An 18,722-nucleotide genomic window follows, 5' to 3' on the forward strand; every position below is an offset into this window, starting at 1 on the left:
TGTGACTGATGTCAGCGAACACTATCTAATATAAGGTGCCCCGCCTTTTGTTTGTCCCATAGATTCTAGCTACAGCGAATTATAAGTATGCTGTTAGATATCAGATCACGTGATATGTACGAAAGATGGGACATCAAGAATGAATGAGTAATCTGAAATGCGGCTAAAAACTTTTGTAGATACCAGGTACACCTTAAAATGCCTTGAAATGCCAAACATTCGCAACTGGCCTTGAACGCCTCGAAATACACCCAGAAAATTCTCTTCTTCCTGCTGATGCTAGGTGTATTCTTAAACACTCCCAGCCACCTCTCCAAACCACTGTCTCAACGCTCCAGCGAGCACACCCGGCAACTCCCTAACATCCCTGACCACCAAATAATACCTAAATGGAAACTGCTCCATGTACTTATATCTTACAATCTTTCCCTCTGGTGTAAAGACTGCGGACTGCAGATCCAAGATGGAAGTTTTCGTCTGCTCTTTCTGCGGCGCAGGTGGCTGCGCACCAGGGTTGTCGCTTTGAGTAGGCATGGGCACAAAAGGCGCAGCACCAGAGCTATCGATGATGATGAAAACGATCATGACGCGCTCTTCCTGTGCTTTGCGGACCAGACGTTGGATCTCGGCGTGGTCGTCGCACAAACCATCACTGACGATGAGCATCAACTGCCAAAGATCTTCGCCAGCCGAGCTCGACCCTTTTTGTCTGGCGTCTTTGAATAGCTGGAGACTCTTGTCGACGAGGCCCCGGACATTGGTCTTCTTTGCGTCGAAACCGAATTGTTCGAAGACGCGGACGCCGGCTTCAGAGGTGAAGGGCTTGTCGAAATCGTGGGCGACGTTGACATGGTCGCCGAAGCCAACAACAGATACTTCGCCGACTTCTAACATAGAGAGCGAGCGGGTGACGAGCGTGAGAGTCTTGAGTGCAAGATTGCTGGCTCCGCTGTCGGCCATACTGCCACTGTTGTCGAGGGCGATCATGACTTGGTAGCTTCTCTTGCTTGGCATGCTGCGTCGGAGCCAGATCTTGTCGCGCTTGTAGCCCGATGCGATGTACGGGATGATGCGCTTGAGGTTGAGACGTTTACCGGTGCGGAAGTCACCGCGCAACTTAGTGGCGAGAGTTGGTGCAAGGATGAGACGGAGGTGCTCCGTCAGCTGTTGAGAGAGAGAATGTGTGGAAGCCTCGTGGGCGAGCCAAAGAGCACGTGCGGAAGTTGGGTCCATTGTTGAAGGGTCTAGATGCGTTAGTGAGAGCTGGGCTTCGATGTTTTCGGCTGAAGACGTGGTGGATGCTGCGTCGTCGTCTTCGAGTGGGACGGCGTCGGCCATGTTTTCGTCTTCTTGGTCAGGGAACGGTCGTTTCTCGCCAACGAAGGCTTGCGGCTGACCTTCCATCGCGTTGGATTGTGGCTGCTGAGCTTCTTCATCGTGGTCTTGTGTCTGCTCAGCATCTTCCATGTCAACATCCTTGTCAGCCCCGGTCATCTCTTCGTCATTGTCTTCAGGCCGAGTCGCGATCTTCTCATCTTCCTCATTCATCGGCAAAGCCATGTCATGATCTAAGGTCTTAGCCTGCTCCTCGGTCGCGGTGCCCAATGCCTGTGTATCGGCCTGCTCCTCTTCATCTCCCAAGTGCTCGAAGTCTGCATCAGCCAGGTCGATCTCTTTATCGATCTGTTGTGCTTGCGTCCCATCTTTTTCGCGAGCATCCTGGATCTGCTTCTGCTGGTTGTACCACTTTTCTAGTACATCGCCCAGTTTCTTGAACGACTGCTTCTCGCGAGACTCCTCAGGCTGCTCGCCTTGACCGCCCGCATCAGGCGCCGCTGTCTCTCCCAGTTGTCCGTCGTCAGTCGTCGGCACTTGCTGTTGATCAGAACGCTCTCCTTCCTGGCCTTCATCCTGGTTTGCAGCACTTGCAGAAGCTTGTTCCTTCTTATTCTTGTGAGCTTCTTCGTTTGCATCCGTACCTGCACCTGCCTCGGCGTTAGGATCAGCCTGATCGGTGTCTTTTACGTCGCTAGTCTCATCATCTGGTATGTTTTCGTCTGGAAGAGGTATAGCTTCGTCGTCCATGAGTTCATCTCCTTCGTCCTCTTGCTCTCCTTCGGGCTGCTCTTCATCTTCAACATGGCCGGTGGTGTCCTTTTCCTCTTCACCTTCTTGCTCAGGGCCAATGTCTTCGTCGATAGTATCAGGCTGCCCTTGGTCGACATCGGGTTCCATCTCATCTTCCGGTAGATCGTCGCCCATATCTATATCCCCGAAGTCGTCGTCCTCTTTGCCCTCGTCATCTTGTCCATCCATGTTCAGATCTTCGGGTAAATCAAGTGTCTCTTCTTCTTTAGCATGCGGATCCATCTGTTCCTTCTCTCCAACACCGACGTTCTCCTCCTGATCTTCACCTTCCATTTCCATCTCCTCATCTTCTTGGCCCTCTTTCTTTTCCTCCTTGTCCTCTTCGTCTCCATCCTCGCCGCCCTTCTCTTTTTCCTTCTGTTCGGCAGCTACTTGTTCATCTTGATCTTCTGTACCGACATCCTGTTTCCCCTCTTTGTCTTTCGCGTCGTCTTCCTTGCTACCGTCATCCCACATTTTCTCATCGACAGCACTGGGACCAAGATCATCAACACTGCCGACTTCGCTTTGCGCATCATCGTCTCCTTCCTCCCCAGATTCATCACCCTTGTCTTCCTTTTCGCCCACTTCTTCAGTCTCACCCTCCATCTCTTGTTCACCCATGTCGACCGCGTCTTCTTGGTCTTCGATACTACCTTCACGCTCGCCCTTCTGCTCCTGAGCCAGATCCTCCAGGTCTTCATCGTCTTCGATGTCTTTGGAGATGTCTTCCGCACCTTCGCCTTCGCCAAGACCGGTGCCAGCTTCGAGCTTCTCATCTTTACCCTTTTGAGGATCATTCGACTTTTCAGGGGGCTGACAGAAACCCTGTGTACCGATTTGGATGAAAGATTTTGACAAGCGATGGAGGAGATTGGCAGTTGATGCATGTAGTGCGTCGAAACGCTTGACAAGGTACTCATGCGTTGCCACATACTGATCCAGTATAGGCTTGACTGAAGCAAACAATGCAGCAATCCTTTGCACGCTAGTATCTTCGTAAAGGTACTGTATACCGTCTAGCAGACTTTGTAAAGCAGTACTAATTTGAGGAGCATGCAGGGCACTGAGGGCGGCTGAAACCGCCTGTTCTTCTTTGACAAGCCACGATGTATCGTCAATCGAATCCGGTATGTTCTTCATTGCCACTTCAACGTCTTGCATAGATCCGAGAACAAGATCCAGAGACGCAAAGATGTCTTTTGCATGGGACTCGACTGTGATGCGTGCGTCTTCCGAAAAACTAATGATTCCAGATTCTGCATAGTGAAAGAGGAATGGCTTGATATGACGCAGCACGGTTCTAGCCATGTCGCTTTCGCGAATCCAGTCTCCAAAAAAAGTTTGCAGGTCTCTCAGGTGAGCTCCGACGGACTGATTCAGCGTTTGATGAGCATCCGACTTGACGTTGAGTGGCAATATGGGCAACTGATCGTAGGCATCAGCGAGCCCTTTGATCTTGACGGTCCATTCGCGCATGTGTCGGATCAATACATCCAGCTCGTTTGTCTTGCCTAACTTGGCTTGGGCGTTGACAACATCAGTACCTGTTTGGAGCATGGCAGCGAGCCATCGGAGTTGGGGCTGTAAGGAAGATGTGACTCCAGCTTGTTGCTCAGACATCCAAGTAATTTTACCATGCTCTGTCTGACACAAACTTTTAACAAGCGAGACTGGAACCTTTGCGAGTTCAAGGCTTTGCGCAGCTTTGCTTAACACTGTTCGTTGCCGAATGGAAGCATGTAGCAAGCCCTCCAGATATCCAATACTTCTGGCCACATCATTGGCCGTAAGATCGCCTGAGTGCTCTCTAGTCACGGCACGGACTTGAGGCATGATGTTGAGTGCCTTGTGCAAATGGTATTCCGCTGCACGCCCAGTGTCTTCGCCACCCTTGACGAGCGGTATCGTGGAGAGGATCGTTGAGAGTTCATCTTGCTTCGCCAGAGTATCAACACTGAGATTAGAATTAATACCCATCTGACGCAGCTCCTTCATTGTGTCGGCGTAAAGCTTGCGCTTCTGGGTTTTCAGATGCTGCACTGATGCTTTGTTCTCCTCGGTCAATGTCGTAGGAGTGGCCTTTTGAAGCTCAATAATCGAGCTCGAAAGCTCTGCGATGAAGTCACTGATATGTGACGCGCCGTCGACACTCTCAGTCCTGGGGACTGCAAGGTTACGCATCATCGACACTGTAACACCAAGGTTCTTGAAACGCGTGGGTCGCCCTGACCAATCTGGAATACTGCTTGTGCAAACTTCTACAGCTTCAGGGTTGACAGCTGTGCCAACCGTCTCAATAGTAATGTCCTGCACCAAATGAATCTCTTCCGGGAAGCCGTTTGTCATGATACTAGAGATAGGACGATTGAGCAGAGCTCGGAACTTCCTCACTAGTTTGGTGAGTTTCCGATGATTCGTCTTTGCGCTTTGCTTCAGCACTTCTATGTTCGTATCTTTCCAGCTTGCGAGTTTGATGACATCGGTGATTTGCTTTTCCAGAACTTGTCGGCCTTTGGCGAGCGTTTCATGCACAGGCTTCTCGAGGCGGGAATAGTAGGCAATGAAGTTGTCGAGCGCTAAATGCAGGATCTTGAATGCATCAAACTCCTGCATGCGCATGGCAGCGTGTTGGCGAAGTTGTTGCAGGAGCTTGATGCGCTGCTCGAATTGTCCAAGCGTTGTTGTCTCAAAGAAGCCTTCAAGTGACTTGAGGAGATCCTTGGCATGTGTCTGCAAAGCCCCTTCGTCCTCAACACTCTCCGATGCGGCGATAACCGTCTCATATGCAACAAAAAACCAACTCTTTGCATCGTCGCGGTACTTTTCTTCTTCCATATCAAACAATCGAGCCCAAGTCGTAAGCTCAAGTTCTCTCCAACTGACGAGAAGCTTTGTAAGATCATCATAAAGACTAGCAGTACTATACTCTTTGCTTGCGACCTTCTGCCACTCGTGCATGTACGCGTAAAGCTTTTCGGCCTTGGTTATGAATTTCGCCACGGGGTCGACATGTCGGAACTCCAGAGCTTCGTCGCATGTGCGCAGGACGTCAGATAGTGTGGCATGTTCGGGCCAAACATTGCGTATCTGGCGGTAGCGGATCTGGATGCGCTGGACTAGCGCAATGAGTCGCTTCGCTTCAGAAAGGTTGGGATCGAAGTAGAAATTGTAGGTCCTTGCGGTGCCGATGTAAGATAAATCTTTGACCTTCTTTTCCAGCGCGAGGTAAATGACTGGCAAGGCATCTTCGTGCTTGCTGCAGTGTGCCTTGCCATCCGAGATACGATTGAGCTCTGTCGCGCACCAGCCTATCAAAGATTTGACTGAATCTGTTGCATCCCGCCCATCAAGGAAAAGTTCGGAATGGATGTTGGCAAGTCGAATGGCATGGTCCCGGGAGCTAGATGGTAGCCGGGGCGGCATGTCTTGTTGCTCCTGGTCGGCCTCGTAGTCAGGAAAGAGGGAAAGATCTTCCTCATCATCGTCATCGTCCATCCCTCGATAAGTGTACAGACTTGAATTTTGTGCCTCCTTCTCTTGGTCCTGGAGAAGCTTGGTTTTCCAATCTCCGTATAAACTGGAGAAAAGATCATGCAAAAGGTTCCTCGCCGCGTAAGTCGTCATAGCTGCCGGATCGGTACTCTTTAGCAGCTGTATCGAGTGTAATGTGTGCCACCTGAGATCGATTGCATGGCCGCGCTGGCCCAATGCCTCCTCCATCGACCGTAACAAACACTCTGACTTTTCCAATGGCTCCAACCTTCCGAAGAATGGAGACTTTGAGGACATGTACGCCAAACTGTTGCTGACGGGGCTTTGTGCTTTCTTTTCTTCTTCTCTTTGGCCCATGATGAGACCAATCTGCAAGCATATGAGGAAGCCCACGGCGGTATCTGTGATATCGTCATACGCCCGATATCCTTCTGTGATGCGCTGGATAATGCGGAGGATGTTCTGTTGTAATGTGACATCACGAGCCGCCTCTTGAACTGACATCGATCGATTGAGGAGCGGTTTTATAGTGCTGAGCAAATTCATGAACTCGCCCTGGAGATCATCGAGAGAAGAGATCTCTGGACGAACGATAGCCGGTACAGGTGGTTCTTGGCCCATGTTGTCAAGCACTTTCTTGACCTTTCGGATGCGGAAACTTGTGTCTTGGCCTGTGGTATCGAGTTGGAACTGTCTCAAGGCATCGAGTGCCTGCAGGAGAGAATTTTTCTCTGCGTTGAACATGTCGCGTTCAATCATAGGCCTGAGCGCAGGATCATGTGGGTAGTTGGGTACGTATAAACGCAAACCAAATAATCCTAGATGGATCCAAGCTGCTGCATCAACAACAGAGCCCGGTGCCCTAAAGCACTTTGCAATACCGTCTTCCAGGGTTGAACGGTATAGGTTGGTCATTTCTGCTTCCAAAGATACAATGAGTCCATCCGAGTTTGCATCATTGACGATATCGGCAGAATGGGACGCAATGAGCTGATTGTAGATATCCTCGTAGAGTCTATCCAAGGCAGCCGACTGATCATATGTAATGCGACCGGCGTCGAGTGAAAGCTGCTGTGCAAGCACCTGTAGTTCAGTCTCGAAACGATCAAGCTGCGCAAGGTGCACTTCGTCTGCGCCGTACAATTTCCCTAGAACCGACGTATGGAAACGCCCTTGTAGTACCATGGAATTGACTACCTGGCGTGTGAGACCTAGGTGGCGATAGACCTTGGCAAAAGTCTCTGAAGCGTGACCAGGCCGTCCGACTGCGATGTTTTCAAGTTTTGTGGGTCGACGAGCAAACAAGCTTGATTTTGCGCGCGTGGCTACAGCAACAGGTGTAGGTGACGTGTATCGCTCGATAGACTCATGATTGAATGCGACATCCAAGAATTGGCAGAGACCTTCGAACTCTTCCTCAAAGTACGGAGTGATTACTACGTTGTCTTCACTGGTTCCTTCCTCAAGCTCTTGTACAGCTGCGTGGAGTGCAGCGATAAGCTCTCGCGCGTCAACGTGATCACCTCGCACGAGATCTAAAGAGCTGGTTATGCGCTCGCGCATCTGTACCATCTCGTCTACGCGTAAGTTTGACCGCCACATCATGGCATCAAGCATATCAGCCAGATTTTCAAGCTCAAGAATAGCCTTTAGCTGACTCTGAGTTTTGGGTGTTGATGGTTTGAAGACGCGCCAGATACTTTCCATGCCCAGACCAGTGGTTAATTGAACGTCGGATCCGAAGACCGCAATTTGCTTGGAGAGGGTCGTAGACATCGACTTGATGAGCGGAGCTACCTCTATGGATGTGGTAGGAATAGCGGAAGCAAGCATCTTCAGATAAGTCTGGAATGTCGCGCGATCGAATGTAGTGGAAGTGGCAAGGGCATGAAATGCCCAGAACAATGTTCGCAACGGCTTCAGGAACGCGGGGTCGTAGTGCTGACTTTCTTGGAGCGCACCCCAAAAACCTTCGACAACCTTGACAAGACCTTGCCAATACGCATATAAGAAAGCTGGCAGCTTCTGCCTCTCTTTCCTCCGCTCGAAGCGGGCGGATGGAAGGTCCTGGATCGCTGTTTGCATGTTGTACACATCGAGCATAATCTCGTACATTGAGGTTCCCCAATTACAAAGAGCCTTCGATACTTCTGTGCAATGGAGAAAAAGTTCATTGCCAAAAAGGTGGAATGAAACAAGCGTTGTCATGTCATCGGCTCCAAGATGTCGTGTAATTGATTGCGCATGTGGTGACCAGGTCTTTTCCAAGAAGCGCGCAAAGTGAGACACTCGATCTCCAAGTTTCGCTGTCGGGTTCGTAGATACTACTTGGATGGTGTCATGGTTGTCGAATCCGTTTGTGAGTATGGGAGATATTTCCACAAGCCCTTGGAGGGCCTGCTTAGTAAAGCTCGGCAACAGCTCATTATCTTGAAGCCCCAAGTGCTCAAAGCGCTGCTCTAATGTGATCGCCATACGCTGCTCTTGTTCTTGGAACTGGCGATATCGATACACAGTCGAGTCGAGTGGATACTGTATAATGGGCTTGTTTGTTCGGATGAACTCGTGGCCTGGCTCCAATAGGCATATCTCGACAGCCCTGTTTCGCATGGCTCGCGATAGCTCTCCATACTTTGCATCCATCGTCATGAAAATTCGGAAGTCCGGATGTGGTTGTACAATGCGTGCTTCGCCGTCAGCTGTAGCATGCTCATTGATGGACAGGTAGCCATTAGGCTCCAGGAGTGAGTTCAGGCGATCGAGGACAGCGCTCGAGCAGAGGTTGGCATTGTCAAGGACCAGCCACTTGCCCTGTTCCAGCGCACGGATTAGAATGCCATCTACCCACTGGAATCGGGCACCATCAATCTGCTCAATGGACGCCTGAAGAGACGTTTGCAAGCCTTGAGCCAGATCTGCTGCTCCTATTTCAGGCCTAGCAAGTACTCCAAGAAGTCGCATCATGAAATTTTCAGCGGGGTTCGTAGAGGCAGCTTGAAGAAGCTCAAGCAGCTCGATGTGGGCCAGGAGGGGTCTTTCAGAGCTTGCAATGCGGTTTCTGATAAGCTCTTCGATCTTCTGAAGATACTGATGGACCTCTCGTGTAGGATCAATCTGCTCGTATCCACCCACCAGGTCCATAGCATCAACATCTGCATTCATAGAAAACGTGACAAGATCAGCGCCGATAAAGCTAGCCAGTTGATTGATCATAGCTGTCTTTCCCGAGCCAGGCGGCCCGACGACGATAACTGGCCAGTTTTGTTTGACACTTATGAGCAGGGCTTCCATAGGACCAAGTTGCGAGACTTTGAGGGCTGACACAGTATCCGGGCGCGTGACTGCGGTGTCTCGACGTAGCAGACCAAGGCCAACCTGTACAGCATTGGTGCTCAAGTTGTGGAATAGGCTCATTCGAGGCTCGTGGGCTCCATATTGGCTCTCAAACAGTTTACGCAATCGGTTGCGATCACTCTCGGCGCGAAAGCGTTGTACGAAAACTGTATCCAGGAAGTCGCTTGCTGAACCAGGGAACTCTGTCGATGCCAGAAGCTGAAGCCAGCGCAACGTATCGCGTAAATTGAACTCCCATGGTGCACCAAGATTGCCGAATGCACGACGGATGACTACTTGTTCGTCAAGTTCGGCCACAAATCGTATGAGCTTAGTGACCTCCTCTTCTTGAATGCTAGGAAAGACCTTTCTGCAAATAAGCGTCAGATCCTCTGGGCGGAATACGTCTGCATATACGACCGTGAAACGATTGACGAATGAAGCGGGGAGACCTTTACGACCACCACCCTGATGATGTGGGTTCTGCGCTGCAAAGACCCTGAAATCCTGGTGCTTGTGGAAGGTCTGGTCGAGTTCTGAAATGTAAACTTCACCACGATGATCAAGCACCGCGTTGAGACCTTCCAGTACGGATTGCGATGCCAGATTCATTTCATCCAGGAGTACCCAGTCACCGTTCTTCATCGCTTTTAAGAATGGTGCGTCTCGCCATGCAAAAGTACCTGCTGCGCCGCCTTCTACAGGCACGTCTGAGCCAAAGAGATCCATGAGATCTGTCTGCTCGGATAAGTTGAGTCGGGTCAGCGGTTTGCCAATGGCTCTAGCAAGAGCGGTAACAAGCGTGGTCTTGCCCACACCAGGGTTACCCTCCAGTAAAATAGGCTTGGCGAGTTGGAGTGCGCGAACCACTCGCATGGCATTGGATCGTGTTGTCGGGGCTTCGAGTGCAAAGCTAGACGACTGTGATGCAGCTGACGAGAACTTTGGGATGGAAAACGATCCCAGTTGGAAAGTTTGCTCCGTGCTGATGATGTCTACGGCACCGAAATACGCTGGGGTGACATCTTTTCCGAGAAGCTTGCTCAGATGATGGAGGCAAGCCTTCTTCTCGTCTTGAATGGATGTGGCAGAAATGGCCAACAGACCTGCTGGGTTAGCGCCAAGCGTGTCTATGAAGACCATCGCAGCACCATGCACAATACTGAAAATTGGATCCGCATGAGCAGAGTTGTTGACGAACGAAACCCAAGCCAACGTATCACGAATGGAGATCGAAGATGAGACAGAGGTATTGTACTTGTCGTTGAACCATTGCGAGAATGAGACGATGACCCCGGCATGTTGCACCAAGCCTGGCTTCAGCTTGGATCGCACGATCTCCAGAATATCATCAAGATCAGACATTGCAGGGACCCAGATTTCAGTGAATCGATTGCGAAGCGCGGGCGAAAGCTCCTTCTTGCCATAATCTCCACCTGGGTTCATGGTGGCGAGAAACTGAAAGCCATCGCTGGCTATGATTGAAGAGTCTGTGGGTCCCTTCTCGGCTAGCAGAAGGGTACGCGATGGTTCAAGAACACTGTTTAAGCGCTCAAGCACGGAATCATCAGCCAGCGAGATCTCATCTAGAAGGAAGTAGTGACCTTGCTTCATTGCATGCACTAGACTGCCGTCTGCCCATTCGAACAATGCACCAGCCTTGACTCTGTTGACGAGTATAGTCTTACGAGCGTCCTCTGGTAGTGAGTCAGAAGCTTCCCCAGCTATCCTGTCGTAGAGTGCCAAGAGCTCTTCGTAGCTCAGTTGAGCCGTGTCATCTTGGATGAGGTCATTCGGTATGCTAGAGAGCACCTCCAGCACCTGCTCTCTCACCAGTTCCTCAATGGCAGATCGGTTTCTGATGGGTCGTTGTGCACCAATCAAGTCGCCAGTTTCCGTGTTCTGATGAGCGTTGACGATATGCAGTTGGTTGTTGAAATGGTCGGCGAGCAACTGGCAGACAGTTGTCTTACCGCAGCCTGTCTCTCCAATGAGTAAAACTGGCTCGTTGTTGCGAAGTGCGTGCGCAACAAGAACAGATAGCCTGCGCATTGCCCGAGTCCAGACGACATCAGTGTTGGCTATCGCTGTACCTTTATTGAGCCCTTCGATATTCGACAAGCTGTCCGGACTGAACAGCTGCTCCACATCGATCGTGACTTTAGGCCCCTTCTCACTCATGACAGTTTCCATGACCTTCTTGACAGCGACTCGTTCTTCCTCCTTTCGCACACGCTCCGCAAGAAGCATATACCCGTTGTTAGCGAGGTCTTGAATCGTGTCTGCTTTGCGCTGCGCCCATCTGAACAGATCTCGCAGCGTTGCAAAGCTCTTTTGTTCGAATATGCGGTTCTCTTGTCGAAGAGTGGAGAGCTCCCGGTAGACCTTGACGATGCGTTTACACCAAGTTTCCGGAATCATAGTGCGTCGATGCAAAATCTCAGTGAGTTCTTCTACCGGTATGTCGTCGAAATGAAGCTCAAGGAAACGATTGCGGAAAGCCCGTGACAAAACCTTTCGTCCACCGTACAGGCCTGCTGGATTTTGAGTCGCAAAAAGCATGAAGTCTTCGTGGGGTCGGACGATTTGTTGTGTTTCGGGTATGAGAAGTTCACGGTTGTCATCGAGCAGACGATTGAGTGCTTCGAGAACATCCGTGGGCGCTAGATTGAGTTCGTCCAACACTATCCAGTGGCCTTCCCGTAGAGCCCTCACAAGGATACCCTCTTGGAATGTAAGCTTGCCGTCAGCGCCAGAGATGTATGAGCCGAGGTATTCCTGCAGGTCGGTATGTTCGTGGTTGTTGATGCGGACGAACTTGTTGCCGGAGCGTTTCGCCAGATACTCGATCATACTTGTCTTGCCCGAAGACGTAGGTCCCTGAATCAAGACAGGGTACTTGCGCGTAGAGGCAGCACGAATTAGATTATTCATGTTGCGCTGTACAAAGGGTGTGATGATGTAGTGCGATTGTTCTTCGACCTCGAATGCGCCCTGTCGGAGCCAATAGTGGCCTTGTCTGACATAGCCTCGGCCATCAGATGGCTGTTGAAGTGGCTTCCCAAGTTCGGCCTTCATTGAAGCCTTTTGTGGAAATAGATGCTTGGTGATGAGAGGAGCAACAGTATCCTCAGAAGCCTTTCCGAGAAATGTCAAGAAGCTCATGTGGAAGCCTTCGTAGAGCGCTCTGCGAAGAGTGCACAAAGGCGCGATGTCTCTTGCATACGACAGGGTTCGTGTCAAAGTTCGCAGACTGAAGTGGGCCTTTTGATCCGCGCCGTCCACAAGCATGTTCGCTTTGGTCAGCCTTTGAATCTCAAGGTAGAGACTGGTGACATCTCGCGATACCCGCAAAATCGCCGGATCTGTACCATCGCTGCCCAGATACTTCTCCACGATGTTGCGTAGGCTCTTCTCGTCACCATCTGGACTCTCAACATAGAGCTCGGTGAACCTCGACCGAATGCCCGGCGGCAGATCCTTCTTCCCTACATCGGTTGCAGGATTCATGGCTGCAAACACCCTGAAGTTGGGATGCGCTACCACTCTTTCAATGTTACCAGTCTCTGTTAGAAGAATGGATGGGTTACCGTCTGGACCACCGCCGAGAAGGTCTGTGAGCGCCTCTAGGGTGTCAGAAGAAGCCAAATTGATTTCATCGAGAAGCACCCAGTCTCCGTTTCTGACTGCTTTGACGATATTTCCTTCTAGAAAGGAGAAAGCAAAGGCTTCGGAACCACTGGCAAGCTGGGCTTCGAGGTCATGGAGATCGGCCGCAAATTTCTCCCATCGTGCCGTCGGAAAGTTTACGGGTAATGAGTCCATCTTCCGCTTCTTCTTAGGCTGGCCACCGTCTGAGTCTGGAGACGAAGTCCGTGATTCATGCGACTTTCTGGCTGCGTCCACCATCTTCAAAGCCTCACGCCACAGTGAGCATACACGCTTCCAGTCACCCTTGGCCACGCGTTTACCGAGCATTTCGAGGAAGCGCAGGTTCTTCTTTCTCGAAAATGTCGTGTCGAAGATCTCGTCGAACTCATCTTTGAGCGGAATCACCAGACTGCGAACGTTGACAGGCTTGAAACCACCAATTAGGTCCCCACTCTCGCTTTGCTGAGACAAGTTGAAAGCTACAAGTTTCCGGCCAAGCTGCTCGGCCAGGTACTGGATACAGGTTGTTTTTCCAGTACCAGTCTCACCCACTAGTAGAAGTGGCTCTTGTCGGTCCACTGCTACAGCAATCTTCTCCAAGAGGCGCAGAGTGTAGTCATTGGTAGAAAATGGCCGTCCTGAACCACTCCGTTTTGAGGATTTGTGTCTTGATAGCCTAGCGCGTCCGATCTGAAGAGTGCCAGAAGCTGTGTTCTTCGTTGGCATTTGAAGCTTCACCTCACGATTTTTGAGCAAATGATCACGTCGCTGAGAATCGATGTGAAGTTCTTCAGCTACACATTCCATAACCATCAAGCGCGCCGTCTCGCTGCGAAGACTGCCTGCAAAGCAATCAAAAGCCTCCATGAAAATGTCGTCTTTTTGCGCTGAGCTGTAAGTTGCAGCTTGTGAAAGTAGCACAGCCATCCGGTCGCACCACTTTAATAAGTCTCGCGGTGTCATGGCTCGCAGAGATGTCCCGTTCTCGGAAGAGAATTTGGCGTCCGAGTACAGTTGCAGTAATCGAGAATAGACTTGCATGATCCCTGGGAGATGTTTCTGCAAAGGGGGATATTTAGCGTGAATCACTTGTCGGAACTCGTCCAGTTGTGGCATCTGCACGGTGATTGAATTCCAGAATCGGTGGCCGATCATGTTTTGGCGTGGTATAATCTCTTGGCCACGCGGATTGAGTGTGCTTCGCATGGTCGCAATAATGCGGAAGCCTCGTGCCGCTCGGACAGTCTCTCCTCGGCTGGGGATGAGCAGTTCGCCGCGCTCAATGAGTGGGAGAAGGGTGCTGATGACCTCGTTCGGTGCTCGATCCAGGTCTTCAATAAATATCCACCTTCCTTCTCGTACAGCTGTAGTAAGGACACCGGCTCGCCAGCTGAAGGTTCCTGGCTTTGCCCCGGTAGTGTACATTCCAATCAGTAGCTTCGCGTCGCTCTGCTCGTTCAAGTGGAGAGTGACCATCTTGTCGAGCTTGTTAAGCTGCCACGCAAAGTGACGCGTGAGCAGCGTCTTACCTGAACCCGCAAGGCCGGTGAGTAAGAGTGGGCTGGAATCTAGAAGCCCATGAGCGATGCTTTTCAAGTTGGCTTCAGTCGTCGCCGTGGACACAAGCTCAGATGGCTTCTCTTGCGACGACGCTCCGTCCAGTCGGGGTAAAAGAACGCCGTTGACGTTGACCGTGTATGGCGATAGTCCTTGGTACACAGACGTATCATACATCGTGTCGCTCAACTCTTGCATGCGAATCTTGATCTGCATGTCTTTCCACCTCTTCTCTTCCCACAACGATAGAAAGCGGTAGTCAGTTTGGCGTCCTTCCCAGGGCCCCTCAATCGCCCCTTCTCCGGTACATCTCTTGATCATCTCCTGGGTAGCATGATCCGCTGAATGAACGTAGAGAGAAAAGGTCCGTGCTGCCAAATATCGTACAACGCGGTTCGAGTGCTGAAATAAGCTTTCCAGAAAACGCGGTCGTACGTATTTGGCAAAATTTCTACAGTCATAGCTAAGGAGTCGGAAAATTCCAAGTAAAACTTCAGTTAATTCCGAATCCCGAATGACGGTTGCATCTCTCGAAGCTGTCGAGAGACCAGATCCTACTATTGGCGAATTTGAGTGATGCGCCAAAAATCGTTCCACGTGCTCAGCGAGATGAGGCGCAAGTGGGAGTAGTCGTCCAAAAGCCGCGACTTTAGCCTCAGTCTCTGCGCCAGACTGTATCCACCGCGCGCACAACTCAGTGAAAAGACCGGTATGCTGAACAAAAATATCGTCGGTAGTTCCAGGCTTCAGCGCTTCCTTGGCAAGCGCGCTGATATTGACCATTTTACCGGTATTGGGATTGTTGATTCCTTCCATTTCTGCAAGGACTAGTTTGTGATTTCGTGTTGGGGCGCCTTCCCATAGTTTCGACGCTTCAATATACCTGGCAATTGGCGTTGTGGCGTTGGATGTCTGCGTCTCTCGAAGTTCTCTAACTTTTTTGCGGGTCTCTGAAGGTGCCAAGGCGGTAACCAGATTAGTCGTAATCCGCTCCGCAAAATCTCAAGATGGCAGCCACAACCACACGGCGGAGGAGACTCATCACCGACCCTCGCATCTTCCCCCGGCACAATGGCAGCACCAGCATCTCGCGCGCTCAGGCGCTGCATCTGCACCGCAAAGCAGACGGCTTACGCACGACCGACGATTGGCGCCACACAGCAAAGGATACAGCGGAGATGGCAATCAGATGCGGCAGCTCCCACAAACCCAAAGATTGCGACAATCGTGGACCAAATTAGCCAATTGACGCTGTTGGAGACGGCAGACTTGGTCTCGACATTGAAGGTAGGGATATTTCATATGGTGGGAATGTGTCGGCACGATATGGCTCTTTGAAGATACTCCGGAATGTTGCACATTGAGCAGGAACATGAGTTTTGGGGGATAGGGCTACCAAAGCAGAAGTTCTATGTTGCCCACATGCCGGTGCTGGGCCCTTGTGGCTTCACATGCGCGATAACATGCCAGCCCGCCTTAATGCTTTTTGATCCACCTCAAAACGCCCCTCCAAATCCCCTCGCTAACGCCTCCCTTAGACCCGCCTAAACATCCCTGACATGCCCATGGGAGGTTTCGCCGCCGGCCCAGGAGGTGCCGGACCCGCCGCAGCAGCCGCACCCGTTGAAGAAGAGGAAGCCGCGCCCGCCGCCGCAGAAAAGACACTCTTCAACCTCAAGCTCGAGAAGTTCGACGCCGGCGCGAAACCAAAGGTCATCAAAGAGATCAAGGCCATGCTGGGGTTGAGCTTGGTGGACAGCAAGAAGTTTGTAGAGAGCGCCCCCAAGATGATGAAGGAGGGTGTGCCCAAGGAGGAGGCAGAGAAGATTGTCGAGACGCTCAAGGCGCTGGGCGCGACGGTCGTTATGGAGTAGAGGATACGATTGGAGGAGTTCGGTTGGAAGGAAAAGATGGACACTGTATCATAGCATTGCACATGGAGTGTGTACAGTATGTTTGGAATGATGATGCATCAATATTTGTTGAAATTCCAAACAACAATGGGGCGTCGCAAGACAAGCCCGTGGTATCTCTCCTCCGTAACGCCGAGCTCATGCTACAATGACTGCAAACCTAACCCTGAACTCCGAGTGAAAGCCCGTATGAGGATGTATACGTACCCAAACCACTCTTTTTTTGTTCCTCCTCAGCAACAGCAGCATCGCCGGCTGCGAGCGAGCCTCTCCGCAGCACAGCATCCAAGCCCTGTCAAACCCTACCCAAAAGCAATGACCCTTTTCCTCTCCTCAGCATCCTCCCTCGCCGTAACATAATCGTCTTCCCCAATATCACTCGCCTCCTCCCACAACCTTTCCAACTCCTCATACCCATCCCCATTCACCGCCCAAATGCTCTCCCTCAGCCTCTTATGCCTCTCCCTATCCTCCTCGATCCTCTGCTCAATCTCCCTCTTACCCATACGTTGGCCCCCTCCAGCAGGCCCTCTCGCCGCCTTACCGGGACTCTCCTTCTCACCCACATCTCCTGTAACCAAAAATGGATGCGCCACCTCTCTCGATTTCAACACCGTCTCTAGCTCCTGCACCGTCGCCTTCATAAGGATATTCAGACTCTCCAGCGTCTGCAGCACTTTACGCACGACGCGGACATTTGCGCCTTCGGAGCCGATGACGCATTCCACAACGGCGACAATGTCACGCTGGAGCATGCGCACGTAGCCCATTGCGCTGGCGTCGCCGTTTGCATTGTCTTTGACGGCGTATTCGCAGAGGCATTCGATGAAGAACATTATGTTGGCGCGTGTGTTCATGTTTGTGCGTTCGAGCTGCTCAAGGATGCAGGAGTGTAGGTCTTCGTCCATTTCGCGGTTCTTGAGCGCGTAGAGGGCGGCTTTGTGGAGTGAGTTGTGCGAGGCGTTGAGGTGTGCAAGGAGCGTGGTGAAGCGCTGGCGGACTTCGAAGGGGTCGGCCATGGTGAGTGGGATACGACTTGAAGACTACGTTGCGAGGTTTTTTTTCTGGAAAAATGGATATCGTGGTAGGCTTGGTATGCGATCGTCTGGTGTGGAGGTCGGAGAGCTCTAGAACTCAGCGCGCATATCATCGGCTCGGTGTGGTCATAGCTTGGGATTTATTCGACGTGGGGAAGCCAACCGCCGATCTCGCGTTGCCACTTCCCCAGCACTCACCTTCCAGCTCTTCCCCTTCAACATCACACATCCAAACAAATACCAAAAAAGTCAAGAATCACCATGTCAGACACTCGAGAATCCAAGCCCTTGACATTGACCGTCCTCGGTTCAGGTAAGTCACATAACCCTCACCACCAACCCCATACCCCATGTCCAAACATGCTGACAGCCATACCCAGGAACAATGGGCATAGCAATAATGGGCGGCGTAATGTCCTCGCTCGCCTCCGCCAAAACTGCCGCCGCACTCTCTTCCTCGTCAACACCCAAAAACACACCCAACCTCTCCAACTTCATCGCCTGCGACCAATGGGCCCCCGCCGAAGAAAACGTTCGAAAAGCCCTCTCGCATTACAACTTCCCGCTTCAAACCCTCACCAACCAGAACCTCAAGGGCGTTCAGCAAGCAGACATTATTCTTCTAAGCTGCAAACCCCATGGCTTCAAGACCATCCTGGGCGAGGACGGCATGAAAGAGGCGCTTAAGGGGAAAGTGCTGGTGAGCATCTTGGCGGGTGTGACAAGGGAGCAGATTGAAGCGTTCTTGTACCCCGAGGGAGCGGATAAGGTGGAGGGTGCATGCAGGGTTATTAGGGTGATGCCAAACACGGCGAGTTTTGTGGGCGAGTCCATGTCTGTGATTCAGACTTCGGATCCGCCGTTGAGCGAGGAGCAGTACAAGCTGGTGGAGTTTGTATTTAGCTCTATTGGCCGCGTTACTACGCTGCCGCCGGCCAACATGGATGTGGCGACTGCTCTGTGTGGCTCTGGTCCGGCGTTCTTTGCGCTGATCTTGGAGGCCGCGGCGGATGGTGCTGTGGCTATGGGACTGCCGAGGGCGGAGGCGCAGATGATGGCGGCGCAGACGATGAGGGGCACAACGGGCTTGGTGCTGAATGGTGAGCATCCGGCTGTGTTGAAAGACAAGGTGTCGACGCCCGGTGGTTGCACCATTGGTGGTCTCATGTCGTTGGAAGAGGATGGTGTCAGGGGAGCTGTCGCAAAGGCGATTAGGGAAGCTACTGTCGTTGCATCAAGACTGGGTGGTGAGAAGAAGGAATTTGTGAACCACAGGCGGTAGATGCCGCTGGCATGATTGCCCAGGCGTTCTGAGATGCAGTATAGAGTAAAGAAATGATACCATGATTAACCGTGCCAATTATACACTTTTGATTCCACTGGATCATTATCACCAAACTGGTACTCGGGTGCTTTTTTTTGGGATTTCTCTCTCCTAAGCGCAGCCTGAGCGCATCTACCAACTCGACATCTATACAGCCTACTGCCACCAAAGGGTATAATACAGCAAAGTAGAGAAGCCCAACCCACATTATCTTCATCCCATCACTCCAAACCATCATGTCTAGTCCAGGAGAAAGCACACGAACCACCCATCGTACCTCATCAA

General features: G+C 51.5%; 4 protein-coding genes across 4 annotated transcripts; 2 read left to right on the top strand and 2 right to left on the bottom strand.

Annotated features, from left to right (window-relative positions):
- Window positions 1–291: 291 nt before the first annotated feature.
- On the bottom strand, window positions 292–14,979 carry PtrM4_130140 (MDN1, AAA ATPase containing von Willebrand factor type A (vWA) domain protein; the record flags this gene model as incomplete). Its single annotated transcript, XM_066108974.1, has 2 exons — window positions 292–10,061; window positions 10,107–14,979. 2 exons carry the CDS (start codon window positions 14,977–14,979, stop codon window positions 292–294), a joined length of 14,643 nt encoding a protein of 4,880 aa, XP_065960966.1.
- A 255-nt stretch (window positions 14,980–15,234) lies between these two features.
- Window positions 15,235–16,037, top strand: PtrM4_130150 (mitochondrial 54S ribosomal protein bL12m; the record flags this gene model as incomplete). Its single annotated transcript, XM_001940015.2, has 2 exons — window positions 15,235–15,450; window positions 15,702–16,037. The coding sequence occupies 2 exons, from the start codon at window positions 15,235–15,237 to the stop codon at window positions 16,035–16,037; spliced, it is 552 nt and encodes a 183-aa protein (XP_001940050.1).
- Window positions 16,038–16,378: 341 nt separating this feature from the next.
- On the bottom strand, window positions 16,379–17,095 carry PtrM4_130160 (putative ctd kinase subunit gamma protein; the record flags this gene model as incomplete). The annotated part of the gene is made up of 1 exon (XM_001940014.2): window positions 16,379–17,095. One exon carries the CDS (start codon window positions 17,093–17,095, stop codon window positions 16,379–16,381), a length of 717 nt encoding a protein of 238 aa, XP_001940049.2.
- Window positions 17,096–17,374: 279 nt separating this feature from the next.
- On the top strand, window positions 17,375–18,395 carry PtrM4_130170 (ProC, Pyrroline-5-carboxylate reductase; the record flags this gene model as incomplete). Its single annotated transcript, XM_001940013.2, has 2 exons — window positions 17,375–17,426; window positions 17,494–18,395. 2 exons carry the CDS (start codon window positions 17,375–17,377, stop codon window positions 18,393–18,395), a joined length of 954 nt encoding a protein of 317 aa, XP_001940048.2.
- Between the last annotated feature and the right edge of the window lie 327 nt (window positions 18,396–18,722).

This window comes from Pyrenophora tritici-repentis, chromosome 7 (genome assembly GCF_003171515.1).
Source record: "Pyrenophora tritici-repentis strain M4 chromosome 7, whole genome shotgun sequence".
Classification (NCBI taxonomy): domain Eukaryota; kingdom Fungi; phylum Ascomycota; class Dothideomycetes; order Pleosporales; family Pleosporaceae; genus Pyrenophora; species Pyrenophora tritici-repentis.